Genomic DNA, 20,547 nt, shown 5'->3' with positions numbered 1-20,547 from the left:
GATCCACCTTGTCACAATTTCATATATTTTTTCAGTAAGAAGGTGAAACACAAAATAATTCATAAAACACATGAAAAAGGTCAAACTGAGCAAAGAATGTTAAAGAATCTGCGCCCAATTTAATCTTTCATTACTGAAAAATATTTTCATTTATGATTACTACTCAAAACGGTGTCAAAAGCAACACATAAAATGCTTGTTATGTATTTTATACATCGGTACATACTGAAAATTATTGACCCAGAACTTTACTTATGATAAACTGTTTGTGACATCAAAACGTTGTGTAGGTTTCAGACAAATTTCATATTGGAGTACATCAGATCCCTGGTGTTCCCTATATATCGAGATGAAATTTCTTTCTTTCACCTAATTTGTATTCGACTTATCCAGTCCAGGTCTGAACAGCAAAGTAGTAATAATTCACCATGTTATCCTTCATGATGATGACTAATAAATGTCGTGCAGCGATCAAACAATCAACAGAACGGCGTGAAAAGTGAAATAAATATCTTTTATTATTTATTTTCATTATCATTAGCAACACTTTACAAAGTGCCAGTCGTCATAGACAATTTCATGATGTCATCCAGCAAATCTCAGTCGGAACCGTACCGGCCTTTCTGATGCCAAACATGCGTAGAATTTCGAGTAAAAAAAACAAACAAAAATAAAAATATATATATAAAAAAAATATGCGCACCACTGATATACAGATTTGATATAAACAGGCTTATTGGTCACAAACCAAATAGAATTATAAACATGGCTTTTCTCATTCGATAGACAAAGAGGACAAACAACAGATAGAAGTTCTGTACCAGATGTGTACGCTCTTAAAAAATGACATATTTCTGAATTCTAAACGTCGTCTTTTTATTTAACTTTTCTATCATGGGTTGTACAAGGCGCAAGGCATTCAGAGTGCGCTGGCATTTTCTCAATCAATCGTCGCACATAAAAACACAAACAGACAACATTTTCATTCACACAAACAAATACAAAGTGCATTCGTAACCCTGGAGTGGCAGCAGTGGCGTGTCGGGCCGTTCGGATGGAACTGGAAGAGGCTTCACTTACTCACTTTTGAGAGATGAAACACTGAATTCTGCAGCTGCACAACTTTACTAAATCAATTCTTATTCAGCCGAAGAGTTGAATGACAGCCAGAGGTGAAAAACATCAATCCTGACATTACAATCCTATGTGAAGTTTCCTAATTCGCAAAACATCATCATCCCGCCGTGTCCTAGTTCAGTTTCTGTTGGCCAACGAATAGTAGCCAAAGAATCACCCACAAACTTGCAGTGGATGAGAGCCAGTGACCATTTGACCAACACAACCAACAAAGCTGGTATCCAGGGCAACGGTTTCATCAAAAACAGCATTCATCAAGACGCGTTCGAGAACATCACGCACACAACGACTGACAAAACACTGGTAAATGTATTCAAATCAGTGTAAAAACCATGGTCTCAAAATGTGCAAACATTTCAGCAAAGAAACATGAAAACAGTACATACATGACAAACACACACTGCCTCCTCTCTTCCTGTGGCGTGTACGCTGTCGGAACGGGTATTGCTCCTTATGTCAAGATAAACGTGGGTTTGATTCCAAGAACGGGCTTTATAATCTCTACAGTCCAGACCCATTGTACGGAGTGATGAAGAAATCCTTCAAATACTGCCAGAGCGACGACAACAGCACAACAAAGAAAATAATCAATGGAAAGCAATCATTCTAAAATACGGGTAGACATGGAGGTGGGTTTACATCATCGGTAAACAAAACCGTAAACGTTTTTCTTGGAGTGTAATTATACTTGCTAAGACGTAAGTACCGCATATTCTGTTTTAAAACTGGCACCGATCCTCTATTTATGATTATGAAATCAGCTCGGATTCAATTGAATTCCATTCTTCACGTAAATCAAGAAAACATGTACGTGCTTATGTTGACGTATACGCAAAGTACCATACTCTCTTTCTCATTGAAGGGGCGATGTGAGTAACGTTTCACTTAAAAATGGCAGTTCATGAAAAACCCAAAATAAAAAAATCCACTGGAATATGGGACTTAAGCGTGGGATGCGAGAGCGCGACGAATCAGATATCCAGGGGTGTATCCTAGCGCGTGTAAGTGCTAAAAGTAGAGTTTGATAAAATGAAACGTCCTGTCCCAAGGCATTGTGGGATAGCGAGGTTCATTTATAGGCAAACCGTTAAGTGCTGAGAAGCGATGTGTGGAAATCTAAATCGTACAGAAATACGCCACTGGCATGAACACTGCAACGTGGACTGATGGACATCAGCAAGAAACTTATTCGAGTGTGTGTGTGGCAAATATCAGGAGAAACGATCCGGCTCTGGTTGTCTTTACTAAAAAGTGCACTTGGAGTGTCATTGCAACGTTCTCGATCGATGGGTTTTCCAGAGCTGCGAAGTGACGATGAACGACTGTCCAGGCACTGAACCCTGCCTGTGTGGTCCGGGTTTTCGTTTTCGCTTTGGTGAGTGTGTTTGTTCAACCTGCCTACCTGACCAGATTGAAGACTACGGCACTGCGTCAAAGAGAATGCACGGGTGAATCTGACCCTGAAGAGGGATCGAAGGGGGGGAAAGGCAGAACGGAGCCGCTAATGCTGATCTAGAAACAGTATGAAGTGTTCATACATCATTTCTGCACAAGTCACAAAGACTTGAGTCAGATACAGTTCTAGAAAAATGACTGGACGCTGACGACAGAATACAAAAACTGCAGGAAGGATACGTTCTTTTAAAAAAGGCACACAGAAACGAATCAGCCGGCGAGGTGTGACAGACCCTGATGGATTCTATAGCTAAAGGTGAGGGGAGGGAGGGAGACGGTATGTGGCGGCGACCATAAAATGAGAGGAAAGTCCAGCAAATGTTGTGTTTGTACAACATAGTGAGTCAATATTCTACAGTGAGATCTTTGATCATCGGATGTGTACGTGTGTGTGTGTGTGTGTATATATACCATGAGGACTGTGCAAGAAAATGAGAACTTGTAGGAGCCACGACAGCCGGGCTGGAGAGTCCCACGCATCCGTCACCTTTAACCTTTTAGCAGCGTGTTAGCGTACCTGCCTCGATCGGAGGTCCCACATCGTCCTACAATACCCAAGTGCATCCGCCGGGACTCTCCAGAGCTAAGGCTCTCTCTCCACAATCATGGGGAATATTTCAACATTTGAAACAAATAAAACCCTTTTCAACCAAACATCCATTAGTCTTTACAGGGATCCGTTCTGGTCTTTAGGGGTACTTACCCCCGAGTGAAATTAAGGTGCAATCAAGCTGCTTTAAATCACCGCCCCAGTTCAGCCGTGACGTTCACAGGCTGTCGTGTCACACCGGTCCTGGGGAGGTGTTCTCATGCCTGCTGGGAGGAGTCTCAGGTGACCCTACAGACACGTACAGAAGTATCTGATGGGTCAGAGGGGGCTAGTGGACGAAAGTGTGCCGCAAAAGGTCCTCGGCAGCGGGACGCTGCCTCGTCTCCACAAAAATCCGTTTGAGGAAATCGCGGCCGTGGTCCGACACGTGGGGTGGCAAAGTGGGGTTGGTGGGCTGTGTGGCGATTTTAAAGATGGCCGCCATTGCTTCGTACTCCGCCCAAGGCGGCCGCTGGGTCAGCATCTCCACCACGGTGCAGCCGATGCTCCTGGAAAGAACAGCATCGGTAACGTCAGTTTCAAATACAAACAGATCTCATCTTTTGGAGAGAAAGTGCCTAAAAGGGGATGCCTGACCAGATATCAGCTTTCCTGCCATATCCCTCGCCGCTGATAACCTCAGGGCTCATCCAGTAGGGTGTGCCTGTCACCGACTTGATGCCCGTTCCTGACAGACAGATGGTCTGAAGCCGTCGACTGGCACCAAAGTCACCCAGCTTCACATTACCCGCGGAGTCCCGGAGGATATTGGCACCTGAGCGAGAGCAAAGCAGAGAGAAATAAACATTCCTGTCGCATCCAGTCCACATCACTTCACATTCATGAGCCAGACCTTCCCTCTTTGAAAACCTGCACCAAGAAGATGAAAGACTCTATTCATCTCACCCTTGATGTCTCTGTGGACGATCATGTTGCTGTGCAGGTAGCACACACCTTCCAGTATCTGCCGCGTGTATTTACGTGTGACATTTTCCGTCAGAGCACCGTACGACTTCAATTGGTCTTTAATTGAACCCTTTGAATAATGAAATGTAAAGAAGAAAATCACACAAAAAAGATCGCTCGCGATGCTGGTTTGGAATGCATTGTGGGTAATTTTTATGTGTACTGTGTGTATGCAGACTCACCCCGGGCATGTACTCCATGAAGATGGAGAGCGTCCTTTCGTGCGTGTCCCGTAAGCAGCCGTAGTACTGGACGATCCGCTCGTGAAAGAGATTCTTCAGAAGCTGAATCTCACATTCCAGAGCGCTCACTTCCTGTAAACACAAACACACACCTGAGTAAGTGAATATCCACACTGGACGTACCACACATGGGCCGTTCTGAAGGATGAACGGTCCGCTCACCTTGCTGGTCTCTGGGCTGTCGGGGTCAAACTGCACCTGCTTAACCGCAAGCTCTCGGCCGGTGTCTGCATCATAGCAGAGGAAGACTCGTCCGAATGCACCCTGACCCAGAAGTTTCCCCAGACGCCAATTTGTAGGAGCCCGAGGAGCTGTGGAGGAGGAGAGAACAGCTTTATTTACATATTAAACTAAATGATTTCTGCAGCAACTTACTTCAGTAGGTGAACAATCTGTTGTAGCGAATGATACCAGCTCCATTTTGTCTCTTAAAGAGAAACTATTACAAAGTCGTTAAAATGACATTTCATGCCGCGTGCAATGTTGCTGTGTGTGAATGTGAGCAGTCTGCCAAGTTGTAATGCCAAAAGTGAACAAATAACAAAGTTATTGAATCGCGCGCACGAATCGTCGGCCTCATTTCAGTTCTGGGTCAGATTTACATCACTCCGTGTAATGCCCACCTACGTTCCATTTGCGACACTGCACGCGGTAGACCAATCACAGAAGACTAGACCATCTGACCAAACAGATCAGAGCAGGCTGACAGAAAGGAGGGGATTAGACAGATGAATCGCCCAACGAATCATTTGAGAGTTGGTCAAGAAGTGAGGTCACAATAACTGCCTATTATTAGAAAATGAACGTGTTTTTACATCGTGTAGGTATGTAAACTTGATGGACACTCCATAAACCAAAGTAGACCTTAAAAAAACACAGAATATTTACTCTTCAAAATAGCCACAAAATCATAAACAAAAATCACTGTATTTTTACAGTTTTCGCTTAACGCCATCATAAACACGATGCGAAACTGCAAAAATACGGCTCCTGTAGATCACCCAAACTCAAGGTCTTTTCTTGCACATTGACCATGCTATAGAAAGTAAACAGTGAGCTAACGTCAGTTCAGCGGCAGAAGAAAGACATGAGAAGAGATTGTGTGTTCTGCTCACAGCGACTGGGAGGGCTGATGTCCATCACTGAGAGAGTGGGATTGGAGGTGGCCTCTATGTCACTGCCGCGCCGCCGGTGTCCCGGTTCCTCCAGCTCAGGTGTGAAGATGCTGCTCCCGCTGCTGGTGCTGGGACTCTGCTGCTCTGTCGGACTGAAGTTCACCGGAGAGCGGAAACCGTGAGCCTGTGTTCGCCGCGCCCTGGGAAACGTCTTCCGTCCTGTGCCAAATAAAACAGTGCATTTAGTTGGAGAACGCTGGATACTGGTTGATTTATAATGCATGCTTTAAATGAGCGGTGTAAGGAGGATATTTGTGGCACAATAGATTGAAAAATATATTGTGGAGCTGTGGCTTTTTTACGAGATGATGTCTGTTTCATCCTATTGGTAGAAATGCCAAAACGTGACCTGCCCCGACTTATATGTTTAACTGTTCTATTTTATAATTTGGTGCATTTAATGCTTTAAGTTCTTTCTAAAGGGTTAGCAAATGTCTTTAGTTTTATTTGGTGTTAATAGTCTGGGTTATTTTTGAGTAACAGACCTAGTAAATGTATAAATACAATTAATAAGTTTACATAAAGGGTCATTTAAACCTTATCAAAATTATTTTTACTGTAAATAAATCTATTAATTGAATTTGATTTTAAATATAAATATTGAAAAACTAAAATAACTTTAATAATATATGCATATACACTATTAAAACATGATTATTTATACTTATATGGCAATATATATTGTAAAAATACACTACAAAACATATATTTTTAAAATATTACTATGACGATTATTTTATAAATAAAAATAATGTTTTCAATCGCACATTTATTTTTGTTGTGGCATGAAAAATCATAAATGGTTATGCCAACTGATATTGTGAGGCATATGTTAGTGTGCATGTAATCTCACCATCGCTGTAGTCCTGCAGACCGAATGAGATGTGATATCGCCTCGGATAGGTTCCGCCCTTTCCTGTTTTCTCAAACACTGGGATGTCATACTCTGTGAAGCATCACACACACTTCTTTCACAGTGGAAATAAACAGTAATACTGTAAAATTCAAACTATACTGAGGATTAACGTGATGCCATACCAAGAGAAGGAGCAAAGGCATACCTGGGAATTCCTGATGGTTATCCGGGTAGCTCAAGGCTCGAGGCATACGGGATTTGGGATAGGTGTCGCTATAGGGTGAGATATGATCAAAAGTGTGCGTTAGCGCAAACAGTCAATGTGTCTGACCCCACTAAGACACTGCCATCTGGATTCACGGGGGGAAAATACTGTGCTGTGTCTGTCTGAATTCATGCATTCTTTTACCTATCAAGTGGACTATCTAGGGACGGACAGCTGCCTGATGCTGAATTCTCAGGGCTGCTCATAGACAGAGGGTCCAGCATCTAGAGAGAAACAGAACCGAGTCAGACACACAGACTGATTAATGCACATAAGCTCAAACAGATGTGTGTGTGTTTGTACCTGGTCCATGCTCTCGGGTATGAATTCACCCTCACTGTTAATGCTTGTGAAAGACCCGTTTCTGGCCACCTGCTGCAGAGCGTCCGGAATATAACCTGGAGGAGGAGAACTGCGATCGGTTGACTGAGAACCTGGAGAGGGGAAAAGGATGTCGTTCAAAAGGCTTATTGAAGCATGCCAGGACACAGAAACATCTTTTCTTCAACTCTTTTAAGTTCATACAGAAGTATTATAAACACACCTATGAGTGCCAGCATACTCTTTTTGTCCGCAGTCCTAAAGTTGGTGTTGTCCAAGTTATCATGAGCAGTCAGATCCTTACTGGAGATCTGAAAAAGCAGGATCTGTATTTCAGCTCTGATCTTAGATCAGGGGTTCTCAAACTGGCGCAAGATGGATCCGGGGGAGGCATAGATGTTGTGGCATTTTATAAAATTTGGAAATGTATCTTCAATTTTATGCAATAAAACATCACAAAAATAAGACCACCAACCAAAAGAATTAATGTTCCAGCATTGTATAACTGAATATGTTTTTGGTTTAATTAAAATTTGAAGATTTGTAAAAGTAAATGGAACCTACACTAAGTGGGCTTTAAAACGAAAAAGTTTGAGAACCACTAGCTTAGGTTATGGCTTGTTTTGCAATCGTGCTACAATGAAACTTTAATTTATAAAACTAATGTTGTAGATCATATTTTAAAATCCCTCTTAACCAATTGAGAGGAAGGCTGAGTTTTATGAATTATACCACCACCGTGTGGATGATCTGTGACTTGGTGTATGTTACATATCCATTGGTTTAGCTCATTCACCGTTTATTGAAACAACCGTTTAACTGATTAATCGATTGGTTAAGCGATGGAAAAACCCCTTGGTGCATTTGTGGTAACATACTATGAGACACTCTAGAGCACACTGACCTGAGTACAGGAGGGCAGTACCAGCAGAATTTTTAGGCTCTTCATGTGCACAGAGCGATCCAGCAGCTCTACGGCTTTATCCAGATCATCCTGAGTGCTCAGTGGAATCACAAGCTACAGGAAAGAGTAATGGACGAGAAAACATAAATCAGAGGTGTGGCTACATAACTTAATTCTACAATGCTGCGACACTTCCACGCGTACACCAACACTGACATTCTAGTAGATCATAGTGACAGGATGACATCTCTGGTACCTCATTATTGGTGTAATGCAGGTCCATGCTCTGGCCAAATGCTACTTTAGCTTTGGCGTTCAGATCTTCCAGACTGACGGGCCGTGGGAACTGTAGGATCCTGAAGTAAAAATATATTATCGTTATATTTTAGCCTCGGCAACAACACACAAACTCATCATGACTAACGAAACCACAAGACAAATCCGGTCCAAATCACACTTGAGCTAAATGGCAATATAACTGTGGATGTGGACAGACTAGCACAACTTCCATTACGAAGCAAATGCAACGCTCAGCTAAACAGGTTTTTTTGAGAGAAACCTCAAGAGGGAAGTGCAAAAAAAAAAGAAGTGATGATGAAGAAACAGAAGCAGGATTTGTGGTCATTACCTCTTCTCTCCTCTGAACTCAAACTTCACCCTCACGTCATTCTGTGGACGAGTAAATACAATAGCACAAAAAGACAATGCACATTGGGTGATATGCACAACAGTGTGAAGTGACTGACAACATGTACATCGCAGGCTAAGTGATGTCATCATCCTAATTGACAACAGTCTATTCAAATCTGTTTAAACTCAAGCTTATATCAGAGTGATAAAAACATGTGGAAGGGAAGAATGAGACCGCGCCGACCTGGTTCTTGGGTGAGGAGGCCTTGGGTTTGTTCAGGTCACACAGAACAGATGGTCGACTGGATCGATGCAGCACCACCAGATCCTGCATGATGGAATTCAGTGCCTCCTGCTCATCTAGAAGATATCAGAACCATCATTTAAATGTTAGACACAGATTTATTAATGTACAGGTTATAGCGACACAGTAATGACATTATACATGAGTGTGTTATTTAGTTAAGTTTCATGACGGGGAACATACCCATTTTGACAGATCACCGATTCACCCAGGAGGGAAGGAAAGAGGATTCTCCCATCAAATGGGATCCTTTCTCCTAGACATGAGTGAAATCATTGCATGAAGTTTACATGATCTTGAACATACAGGAGCAAATATTTCTGTTATGTGATTATAAACCATTATTGAAAACATTACTCCACAGTAAAATACTGGCACAGAAGAGCATGCAGTTCATCTTTATATGACAGCACACTAGAAATCAATGCTATTGAAACAGTTGGAAACAAGAGGCTTCGTTTTTGTAAAACTTTGGACTGACCTAATCTGAAGTTTGGTATCAAAACGTACTTGTAGGTCAATGTCAAATTACATCTGACAGCTAACTGTTCTGCCACATTTGTGTCTATGTATGTATGAAAGAATGAAGACGACAACAGAACAACTTACAACATGTCATACAAAACACGTAATACGCAGATTTAAGAAATAAAATCCCCCAAAAACGTGTCTATTCAAAAAAACAGGTAAATAATAACTACGCTAACTCGCTAGCATACAGAGCTGTCAAATGATATCAGGTCAAGCTAACCAACTGAGGACTCGTCTTAACAGACCATTAAAGGCATAATGACATTTTAACTATTACATTTAGTCTCGTCTTTAACATAAATTAATGTAAAAAAATCAGAGCACACAAACTAAACACAAGGTTCGCCGTTTAGCTAACGTTCTCTAGGCCAACATTAGCATTAAGCTAACAAGCGACTTCGCGCTGCAGCAGCCAACACAGAGAATCTGACAAGCTAACGTCATTGAATTATCTTTACCATGTACTGGGCTGCTAAGAACGACATAAATAAAATGCATGTACGCACCTGGGTGAGCTCGGTCCGTTCACTTCCTCATCCACAGATATGAGGCCCCGGAGACGAATCAGACCCGCTCCCGACACTCGAACACACGGATCTAACTCAGTCTAGAGCCTGTATCATCTCCCACTGACCACGAGACACTTTACACACTCGTGACAGCCAGTGTCTCCGATTCCTGGGGGATTCGTGGATGAAAATACGAGTCACCTGCGACTGCCGATCGAAGTTTGTTTACATTAGGTTTATCGCGCGCTACCTGACGAAGAGCTGTCAATTAAACTGAGGGAATAATATTAAGACACCCAATACAGAACGCGGAAACGGAGATTGTCGTGGAATAAAATGAATAAAAGAGAGCATAACGACACGATAAGAACTGTTAGGAATTAAGTACGCAAACAGTAGTTCAGTGAACAGCGCTGCTGTCGTTTGACTCAAAACTCAAGTGACTCCACAGCGCCATCAGTCGGCTGTCGCTGAGAAATAACCAAAGTCCCTTTACAAAACGTCTCCACACTCGGCAGCCATGTTTGCAACGCCTCCGGGCAGCTTTTTGATTCATACGTGATCAAAGTCCTATCAGCTTGAATTGAGGAACACTGGTATCTCTATACGAAATCGCCAAGATCATACGAAAGAACATTTAAGTATATATGCAATTAAACTTGACCTCAAATGGATCATGAATAGTGTTATTTGGTCTCAAATTGCGCTAAAACATCCTTTTTTATAGGTTGTTTCGGCTACGGCGCATGCGCAAATGTTGCAACACAACAGTGCCCTTCGTGCACTTTTCCCGATTCATTGTAACGCCACTGCAGCGTCTTGTTAAAATAAATAGTCTTTGACAATACAGCATCAGATGGCCAGACTCTCGGCAGTCTTAAATTGTAGCCAATCAGAGAGCGCGGTTCGCCTTCTCATGACCAATCATATGATTCTGTTTACTCATTTTATAAATTATAGATGCAGGTTTTAGTATTGTAATTAATTCATAATTAAAAAATTCAATTGTTAATGATTTATGTCAGTAATATTTATTATTTAAAAAAACGTCCAAAAACCTCATTCACACCAAACTTAAGAAAAATGTTATTTTCATTACACATTACAGTAATTGAACAATGAAATTAAAATGATGAAGATAGGTAAAATTACCTTATTCAAAATTTATGGATTACTTAACTGTACTGTATTATTCACCTATTTACAGTTCTGTTCAGAAACTTCCCATTTGCATTTATGTTACAGTTATACTTTTATTTATGGTTTTTACTAGTAGTTTCATTTAACTATTTATTAACTATCATTTCTTATGAACTATTAATTTAACAAACAGCTGGGCCGTGTTTGAGAAAATGTCCTCTGTGTTTCATATACAGGTATAGAGAAATGTGTAATACCAAATAATTTAAAAAAGAACTCCTCATTATTGAGTCAATGTTACATAAAACAAGATTCTGATAGACAAAAATCAACATTAATTGTAAGCCTGTATGTTTCAAACAGGTAGTTTAAACAGAACGCACAAAATAACAACTGAATAATACAGCAAATCTTAATAGTTTTTACATTTGATATATTCATTCTTTTACAAAATTCAGCCACACATTCAAAAGTTTCAATATATCAAACACTTTACAAAATTGCATACAAGGCATTAATGGGTGGCTTCAGTTGAAGGGTAGGAGTTAACGGATGTTCAGTCATTTGAGAAAATGTAAAAACCATTCATGTAATTTGTATAGATAAGAGTTTATAAAAGAGTACCAGTTCTATACAGTTTGAAAATATACATACGTAACATTACAGAAGCATTAAATTATTTGTAAAACTCCACACATAGCGGGATAGACGTTGAAAACACTGTGACACAATGACACCAACAATCTTCAGGGCATCTTCCGGCTGGATTACGGTTTATATTTACACGTCGGGTGATGTCAGATCAATCTCGGTCCACAAACCTAAGGTTGATGGGTGCACCTGGACAGAGGAGGCCATGGGTTTTAGCACGCACGTCAGTGGCATCAGGAGACACCTTGATGTGGAACTTCTGAAGAAGCTGCGAGAGGAAAGTCCAGACCATTAGACATCGACAACCAAGGATCGAACTGAGGGGGATCAGGGGAGGTCCCGGACCCCTCATTAGCCTTAAGGCCTCCCTCATAAGCTCTAAATTAATGACTTTTGGAGTCCCCTGGTTTTCCATCAAAACTAGACTACTAGAAATCCCTAATTATTTTTCTCAAAATTATCACGCTAAAACAAAACACAGTTGTCTGTTATTTGTCCAAATTTCATAACACGCAAATTAAAATGACATTTTTATGTGACATTAAAATCCATGAATGCTCAAGCGCGCCACACAGTGTTCGATGAAGAAATGTACAGAGATGTTGCTGTATGCATTGTCTATGTAGCATACATGACGCATTACCAAGCAACTTATGGGACATACAGGTGGTGGAAAAATAGGATAGGGAGCGAAAATATTTCTAATCGTTAGTTCTCCCCAAGAACATTGCGTTCCTTTGTGAAACTTTTGCGTTTCCCCAAGATAATTTTTCTTCCTTCAGAAAACTTGCGTTCCCCAGAGATTATTTTGCAGACATAAACTCTGAATTTGAGGAGAAGTATACCTTTCTGCTTTCGCCCAAAGGAATTATATTTGTTTTTCTTATTCTGCACTGGTTCATATGGATTATTTACATAAACTTGATCTACATTATCAAGAGATGAATCATATGTTTGAAACGCTCATATGCGTCTGACTGGCTGGTTTGGCAGCACTGTACATTGACTTCGACACGTCCTCTCCCTCACTCGTTCCAATGAATTGTTGTATTCATATTCGAAAAAAAGAAACAGCACTCCATTACAGTAATATAAAGAACAAGAATCAAAGGACAAGAAAATAAATAAATAAGTAAAGGATAGGAAAATCTGAATTGGCGAAAACTCAGCTAGACAGACATCAAACAGGCTAAATCTTAAGAAATGTGTTTTTGTGAATAACAAACGTACAATGCAAAATAGAAAAATAACAGTAAGATCAATAGCAATTTTTTAAAGGCTGGTTAGGGGACCCCCCCAAGAGACACTGACAATTCGAACACTGCTGACAACGACACTGAAACTGACTAGACGAACACACAACACATACCTGTGTGAGGGCCAAATACATCTCCAGCTCGGCTATTCTCCTGCCGATGCAACTGCGGATGCCGTAGCCAAACGGGATGGAGCCGAAGTTGTCCACGCGGTCGGTGGAGTCCTTGCGAAGCCAGCGTTCTGGCCGGAACTCTTCGGCACGGGGGAAGTTCTCCTCATCCATAGACGTGGAGTAATGACACAGAGCCAGCTGAGTCTGACAACACAATATACTTCAGAATTTAGGGTATTCTCTTCAACGTGAATTACGTTTTGATTGGCAAAAAACAAGCGTGACATGTTCTGTGGAATGTGTTTTGGGCATTCAACCAGTCCCATCTGTTCTTACCCCTTTAGGAATGAAGTAACCTCCAACGATAAGATCGTCCTGTGTGACACGTCCGTTTCCGGGGAGAACAGGGAAAAGCCTGCAAAAAACACATTGTCGAGTTTGACGCGTTGACCTCATTTCCGCGGAAACAGGAAGTAGGCTCTTCCTCCCTTAAAAATGAGCACTAACCCCACCGCCTGGAATGTGATGATGTGCAGAACGATTCACAACAATACTATACACATTTGATTTAAGAATATCAATCTTTTGGGGAACCCTTTTGCTCTAAAAATTGCTCGTTGTGATGACAGTAATTACAGTATAATCTGTGTGGTGTCTTTTTAAATGACTGTATTTGTGTCAACGGTGTAAACTTTCAATCTAGTTCAATACTTCATGTGGATGTTTGTATATTGAAGAAGCCGTTGAGCATCGGTGGATGGGTTTACCTGAGCGTCTCTTTGACAAGCCCTCTAATCAGAGGCAAATTAGCAACATCCTCTCCGGTCGGGACACGTCCACCCAACACACGCTCCACCTCCTCAAAGATCTGCTGCTGTACCATGGGATGTCTTGCCAGAAGGTACGCACTCCACGACAACGTGAATGAGGTCTGCGAAGAGGAATGAAATTGAATGTCACAAGACTCCCCCGGCTTACATGTTTAAAGAAATAGTTTCCCTCTAAAAATAAGAAAGCCTACTTTTTTACGTACAACTCAGAAATGTGCTCCCAAGTATACTAAATAAACACTTTAACTATAACTAGTCCAATATTGGAACACCTTGGTTTACTTTAATATTTCACAACTAAAATCTACTCCAATCATAACAAACCATATATCATTGGAAATGATCTACAATAAATATTTGACCAGTGTTTTACTCTAATAAATTATGTAGGAGTATTAAAAATTATTAAATTACTAAATGCTGCTAAATGTCACAGTTCCAGTTGAACACTGAATTTATGTTATATATTACTTTTAATCCTGACAAACTATATATCATTGGAAAGCTCTAAGAATGTAGTTTTTATATTTTTCTGAATCACTAAGTAAAAGTAATTTTCTCAAATATAACTATACATGTGGGCCCATTTGGTACATTTATAAATATTACATATTCATATATATATATACACATCATATTTTATTATAAATCTAAAAATAAATAAAAGACATATATCAATGGAAAGCTCCAAGAATGTCCTTCTTATATATAATGATTACTTTATTAATTTGTAATTTGTGTGCAGTAAACCATTTGAGCCTATACAACACCTAGTGGCAGTTGTTGGTGTAACGATTAAAAGAGTCACAGAAACCATCTTTTTTGTCATATAGCTTGAAATTTGCAACAAAACGTGTTTAGAAGTATGTCTTTAATTTTCTGGCAGTTTTTTTATGAAATTTTTTGTAATATAAATAAATATACTGATATAAACTGATATAACTATTTTTTATTTCATTATTCAACTCCAGACACTTTTACAATAAAGTATAGAATTTCCAAAATAAGGTCTCTAGACCAAAGCATTCCAGAGTGGAAGTCACTTTTAAGCCCCACCCTCAGAAAAGGGGGATGACGATTTAACAAAACGAACTTGAAATATACATATTTTTTGCAAAGCAGACAGTTACATAAAGCAATTTATGGTTCATTCAAGGTTCATGTTTATCAGTATGTGTGATTAAACTCGTGAACTTTGAACTGCAAACACGTTTCTTTAAGAACTGAACTATCCTTTGATATAAACCCCCTTGAAAAACTTTTTTGTTCATATTAAAATCAGTGTTGGGTAAGTTACTCTGAAAAAGTAATTAATTACTAGTTACTCATTACATATTCAATAGTGTAATTAGATTACTGTCCAAATTACTCTGTCCAAAAAGTATTAAGTTACTCATTACTAATTACTTTCTATATCCTACATCAACCTTGATTAGTTAAGTGATTCAAGGATAGACATGAAACGGCTTATTTAATTCATTCAAATAAATAATATTATTAACTGACCAAAGTATTACAAATGTGATAATTAAACATTGAAGCACAGATTTTATAGTAAGACTTTGAATTTTGATGTCAATTACACTATTGAACACGCATATATTTCACAAAGTATTTAGTTTAATTACATCAAAAGTAACTGTATTTAAATTACAGAAAACATACGAGTAATCCCTTACTTTACTTTTTCAAGGGAAAAGTAATTAAATTACAGTAACTAATTACTTAGTAAATAGTTACACCCAACACTGATTAAAATATATGTAAGATTAGTATGAACTTCTCCGGCGCTCCCAGTATCCCATGGGTCAATCCTTACCGTGTCCACTCCAGCCAGGAGCATTTCTGTCATGTTTGCGTAAATATCCTCCACGCTCATCTCTCTGGTGACCAGCATGTGAGTCAACAAGCCTCCTTTAATCTCTTCGCCTCTCTCCATCTTTCTCTTAACCTCCGAAAGCTTTTTGTCAACATGAATCTGGCCTAAAACACACATAGATTTGTTGAGACTATGCAAAACCCAGAAGTCCCAATTGCTTCTATTGCCTACCCCACCTGTAAGTCGCTTTGGATAAAAGCGTCTGCTAAATGACTAAATGTAAATGTAAGTCCACTGAACCCCGGTACGGCTCCCTCTGCTCTTACTGAATTTAAAGAGGCCGTCCCAGGAGCTGCAGAATTCCTCCCAGGGTTTGGGAATGATGGGACGCAGCCATTTGGGAATGGCACCGGCGTACATGGTGGTCTTAAAAGAGCTGAACATGAGATGCAGCGCTTCAATGTACTCCTGACTCATCTTGGGAATATTCTCCTCCAAACAGCCCAGACGAGCCTCGTACAAAATGGTTGCCACACCTGGAGAAGAGTCGACATTTAAAACATGTCCGTGTCCTTGTTTGAAGTTGAAGTAGTTGAACTTTCTTCCACAGCCGACAAACCAAAAATGAAATCCATTAATGGCCACTAAAACAAATGGCTTAACTCTGAACGATATTTTCAGCATGCGTCGTTTCGTGTTATCATTTCAGTTGCTCACTGTTATCTTTCTGATTTAAAGCCCACACTAAAAAATCAAGATACCTTCACGAGCGTCCAGAACATTCTGTTCATTTTACGTTTTCAGTGTATACCGCACACACATCTGGCGAATGTCTATTTGACGTCTGCATTTACATCATTACATGGTTTGCTCATCTGCAATATGCCTGGGAGACGTCTGCTCATCTTGAAAACATCTGCTGTGCTAAAACATCTTCTAAACATCTTAGGAAGAGCAGTTTTACATCTTACAGAGGTCTTCTGGATGTCTAAAGGACATCTGACAGCAGAAGTGTATTGCAGACGTCTTCCAGATGTATGTGTGCCATCAACATTCAAAATCATTTGTATTATTTGATCACATTTATTGTTCAATAACTGGAAAAACAACAACATATTTTCTTTGTGTAGTTATAGTCATAAACATTATAATTCAGTAACGTTAAAAGAACTCCATATATTTGATTTTGAACGCATTGCTCGTTGACTCACCTTCCATGGCATATTTGAAGAACAGATCATTGATGTTTTCAACAGTTTGGCCATCGGGCTGCTGGCTCCTCATTGTCTTTATTCTCTTTACTAGATCCTCCACCACGGGGTTGACATCAGGAGCGAAAACAGCCACGTCTCGCGGCCGCATGATCAGCTGACGCAGGACGCTGCGCATCTTCAGCCACTCTTCACCCTCGCTGAAGACAAATAACATGACGTATAACATCTTTGTTAGCAGACACCAATGAACAAAAAGTAAAAATTTGCCACAAACATAAAAAAATCATGGATTGAACTTCTAGCACGTTGTTTCAACAAAGAAATATTGGTGTTTTAAATAATTCATAGCCACATATGGAGGTTTGGGTTAGTTGTCTCTGATGCATGAGTTACTCACGCTGAGATGAGTCCTGTGGATCGTCCTCTCAAGTCTCTGTACTCTTTCCAGGACTCCATGTTACCCCGCTGCGGCGCCACACCTTCAGCCCGGAGAACATGAGCAACCATGTCTCTGTCAGCGATGGACACCACGAACTGAGGTCCAAATCGAGATTTGAAGATCTTGCCGTACTTCTGAGAGTGCTCCATCTGCAAGAAAGAAACGTTTGCACAGCTGTTTTCTTCTGGAAAGCTTCGCTGAATCCCTTCAACCTCTCGCCTCTTTGTGATTTGCTTTCAATGGATTGTTTTTCGGTTAAGAGTGCTTTTTGACTTTATTGGTGTACCAACTTGAACCAATGCTCACGTGCACCATCATCCCCCAGACTTTAAATAATCCCTGTATGTGACACAGCATGAAATAATGTTAGTCTGCGGTAAATCAATATATAGGTTTTCCAAAACAGTCAAGCGTTTCAGTGTGATCAAGAACACATCTCTCTGCTCCATCAGCAAGCTCTTGACGCTCCTGCTGCACAGAATGTGACATTAAAATGATAGAAAGAGGATCTGCTGAGGTTGCATGAATCATTAACGTGTTATGCATTTGACAGGAGCCACTTACAGTGCGTTACAAGCTATACAGTTTATCAGTTTGTGTGTTCCATGGAACCCGTGACCTTTGGACTGTTAATGCAACACGATCAGCCCTGCACAACCTGACAATACAACATGTTTATGGGTAATTCGTACTGAAAGCTCAACTTTATTCAAAAATTATTCAAATCTAATCCTTTCCCCATAAATCCTGTCTTTTTTGGCCCACATCGGGCCTCCACCATTTCTGTTGACAGGTGGGTTAAGGTTCTGTCTGTTGACCAGGGGGATGCATGGTTAAGTCTGTCGACCGGGAGGAGGGTTTGCATGCACACGTGTCTACTGCGTTTGTCTAGCGTGCATTCACCTTTTATAATATGTCCGGCTGAGTGCCCCCCCATACGTTAATGGCCCACCGGGAAAACTTGCAGAATGCCAGATGGCCGGGCGCTGTAGGACAGTCAACAATTTCTGATAGCTCTCCATTTTTTGGTGTTTGGCAATGAGATCTTTCCATTAAATGTGAATGTGATCCTTTCTGGGGTTAAATAAGGTTTGTAACTCCTTCAGTGACGATGGGATGGAGACTGAATTTGCCGGTTTATGCAACCTCAACTGTGACCGAACACCAGTGGTGTAGTCGGGGCCATTCGCACGCATACGCCGTATGCTTACTTTTTCCACAGTGCTGTTTGCGTATAACGACTTCTAAAGATCTATATTAGCGTATACCCACTTGTTCTCCTGCTTAACGTCTCCAAGCTGCTATTGTGGTTGCTTTCCCTTTAACCGTAACGCATTCACAATTCAGTCATACAATTGGTGCATTTCTTAAGAACATTTCTTGCGGCCCCACCACCGACAACCTGTGCCAAGCGCATTATCTTCAGTGTTGGCAACTCGACTGCGAGGAGCTCATCCCGTCAATGACTGAAAGAGTCCCGCTGAAGCCGTCAGCTAATATTGATAAAACTGCTGACTTTTAGTCAAAGCTGGTTTAAAGGGCGCTCACCGGCAGTGGCTCCTCTCATCTGGCATTGACACTGAATTCACAGGTTCTCTTGCACTGCTTTATCTCTTTACATTTAGACATTTATGCATTTGGCAGATGCTTTTATCCATTACATTGCTTTATCCTATACATTTATACATAGGTATTTGCAATCCCCTGGGATCAAACCCACAACCTTGCGTTGTTAACGCAATGCTCTTACCACTGAGCTAACGGAAACCTTTACGATATTGTAGTGCATCGCAAATCTTTGGTATCTGTCACAACTTTTAATACTAGCTTGCTTTAAATGACACATTATGAAATGAAACAAAGCACTTAAATAACCCTACTGTTTAAACTCAGAATCCTTACATTTTCTATGTATCCTCGTTCCCATTAAAGTCATTGTGAATACTTGTTACGTTTATTCTACATTTAAAATAATGTTGTCTGTTTTTACCACAACCTTAACTTCATAATATCTTCCCCTTAAATTATTAAAGAGTATTGACACATAGAACGCAGTGGTGACAAAGTTACATCTCTATTCTGTAAAATCTTGCATATGGTTTTACGTATTCTTGTAAATGTGATGGGTTACAAAGATATGATGCTTTGTAAAAAATATATTGTGTTGTGATCGACAGTACTGGCATAGACCTGTTTTTTGCATACATATTTAACTGAAATAGTTGTCACATATTACTAGAGAAACATTTGTTGCACTAGAAAAACACAAAGCTGCATTTCTTCATGTTTAATCAGTACGTGTTTCCTGGGAACGAACCCTTGACCTCACTGAGTTGCAGGAAAACATTACGCGTTGAGTTAGCAACGCAAATGACACCGTTTCGACCCCAGAAAACACACACATAGGCATACTAATAAAAATAAAGTGTGATTTTAATGCCCATCGCCCTCCATCTATAAACGTCTGTCAAATGCGTAAATTTAAACAGGACTGTTGAGATCGTGTATGAACGCGTCTGGGTCTGAGTTTGCGTTATTGTCTATTCTGCCACATGTACAGTACATACATGGAGGATTGAAATTAAAATACGCCAAAGAAGTCACACTATAACGCGAATAGAGGCTCTTTTCAAAAAGTTGTAAAAAGTGAACACAGGTTGTTAAAAGAACCCAAAACCTTCTGACGCGTAATGGTAAGCTTTGGCATGGGCGCTCACCTGGATCTCATGGATGCGACTGAAACCATCCCTGTAGAAGAACTCTAAGAGGTTGGAGACAGTGCCTGGTCCGGGCATATCTTTAAGGCTCTTCGCATTGGCCACATCCAGAACCTCCTCGGATGGTTTCACCGTGTCGTCTTTCAGATCAGCCGGACTGTGCGTAATATCCACGGAGCCGCTGGCCGTGGTCTTGTGCAGCCCGCGGGTTTGCAAGAAAAGCTGTTTGTACGTGTGCTGGAGCAGATTCTTGCGGCCAAGATGCAGGAAAGTATTGTGAAGTGCCATATTAAACACGGATTTATGGGTGATACGCGTATGTGTCTGTTATTGAGATGCGCAAAAGCTCTCCAGCTGAAGAGCGAGAGCGCGCTGGGTGCGTGCGTGCGTCTGTGAGAGGACCGACCTTTAAAACATCAACGGCATCAGGAAAGGGGATTGGACATTGGAGTTTAGCACGTGGATGAACGTGGGTCTTCAGCCA

General features: G+C 40.6%; 2 protein-coding genes across 2 annotated transcripts; both read right to left on the bottom strand.

Annotated features, from left to right (window-relative positions):
• Positions 1–495: 495 nt before the first annotated feature.
• map3k2 (mitogen-activated protein kinase kinase kinase 2) lies at positions 496–10,316 on the bottom strand. Its single transcript, XM_056750668.1, has 17 exons — positions 9,882–10,316; positions 9,028–9,100; positions 8,785–8,900; positions 8,539–8,579; positions 8,167–8,266; positions 7,911–8,024; positions 7,230–7,317; positions 6,989–7,119; positions 6,830–6,909; positions 6,626–6,693; positions 6,418–6,510; positions 5,505–5,723; positions 4,552–4,700; positions 4,330–4,461; positions 4,088–4,217; positions 3,779–3,956; positions 496–3,690 (listed from the first exon to the last, which is right to left on the bottom strand). Exons 2-17 carry the CDS (start codon positions 9,029–9,031, stop codon positions 3,471–3,473), a joined length of 1,863 nt encoding a protein of 620 aa, XP_056606646.1. The 5' UTR covers positions 9,032–9,100; positions 9,882–10,316; the 3' UTR covers positions 496–3,470.
• A 626-nt stretch (positions 10,317–10,942) lies between these two features.
• LOC130424729 (cytochrome P450 27C1) lies at positions 10,943–20,456 on the bottom strand. The gene is made up of 9 exons (XM_056750626.1): positions 20,064–20,456; positions 17,305–17,495; positions 16,905–17,104; positions 16,020–16,229; positions 15,694–15,857; positions 13,812–13,975; positions 13,381–13,459; positions 13,045–13,248; positions 10,943–11,943 (listed from the first exon to the last, which is right to left on the bottom strand). Exons 1-9 carry the CDS (start codon positions 20,349–20,351, stop codon positions 11,827–11,829), a joined length of 1,617 nt encoding a protein of 538 aa, XP_056606604.1. The 5' UTR covers positions 20,352–20,456; the 3' UTR covers positions 10,943–11,826.
• Between the last annotated feature and the right edge of the window lie 91 nt (positions 20,457–20,547).

Source organism: Triplophysa dalaica, chromosome 6 (genome assembly GCF_015846415.1).
Source record: "Triplophysa dalaica isolate WHDGS20190420 chromosome 6, ASM1584641v1, whole genome shotgun sequence".
Taxonomy (NCBI): Eukaryota; Metazoa; Chordata; class Actinopteri; order Cypriniformes; family Nemacheilidae; genus Triplophysa; species Triplophysa dalaica.
Note: the sequence above shows the minus strand (reverse complement) of the source record. Positions and strands in the feature narration are given on the sequence as shown.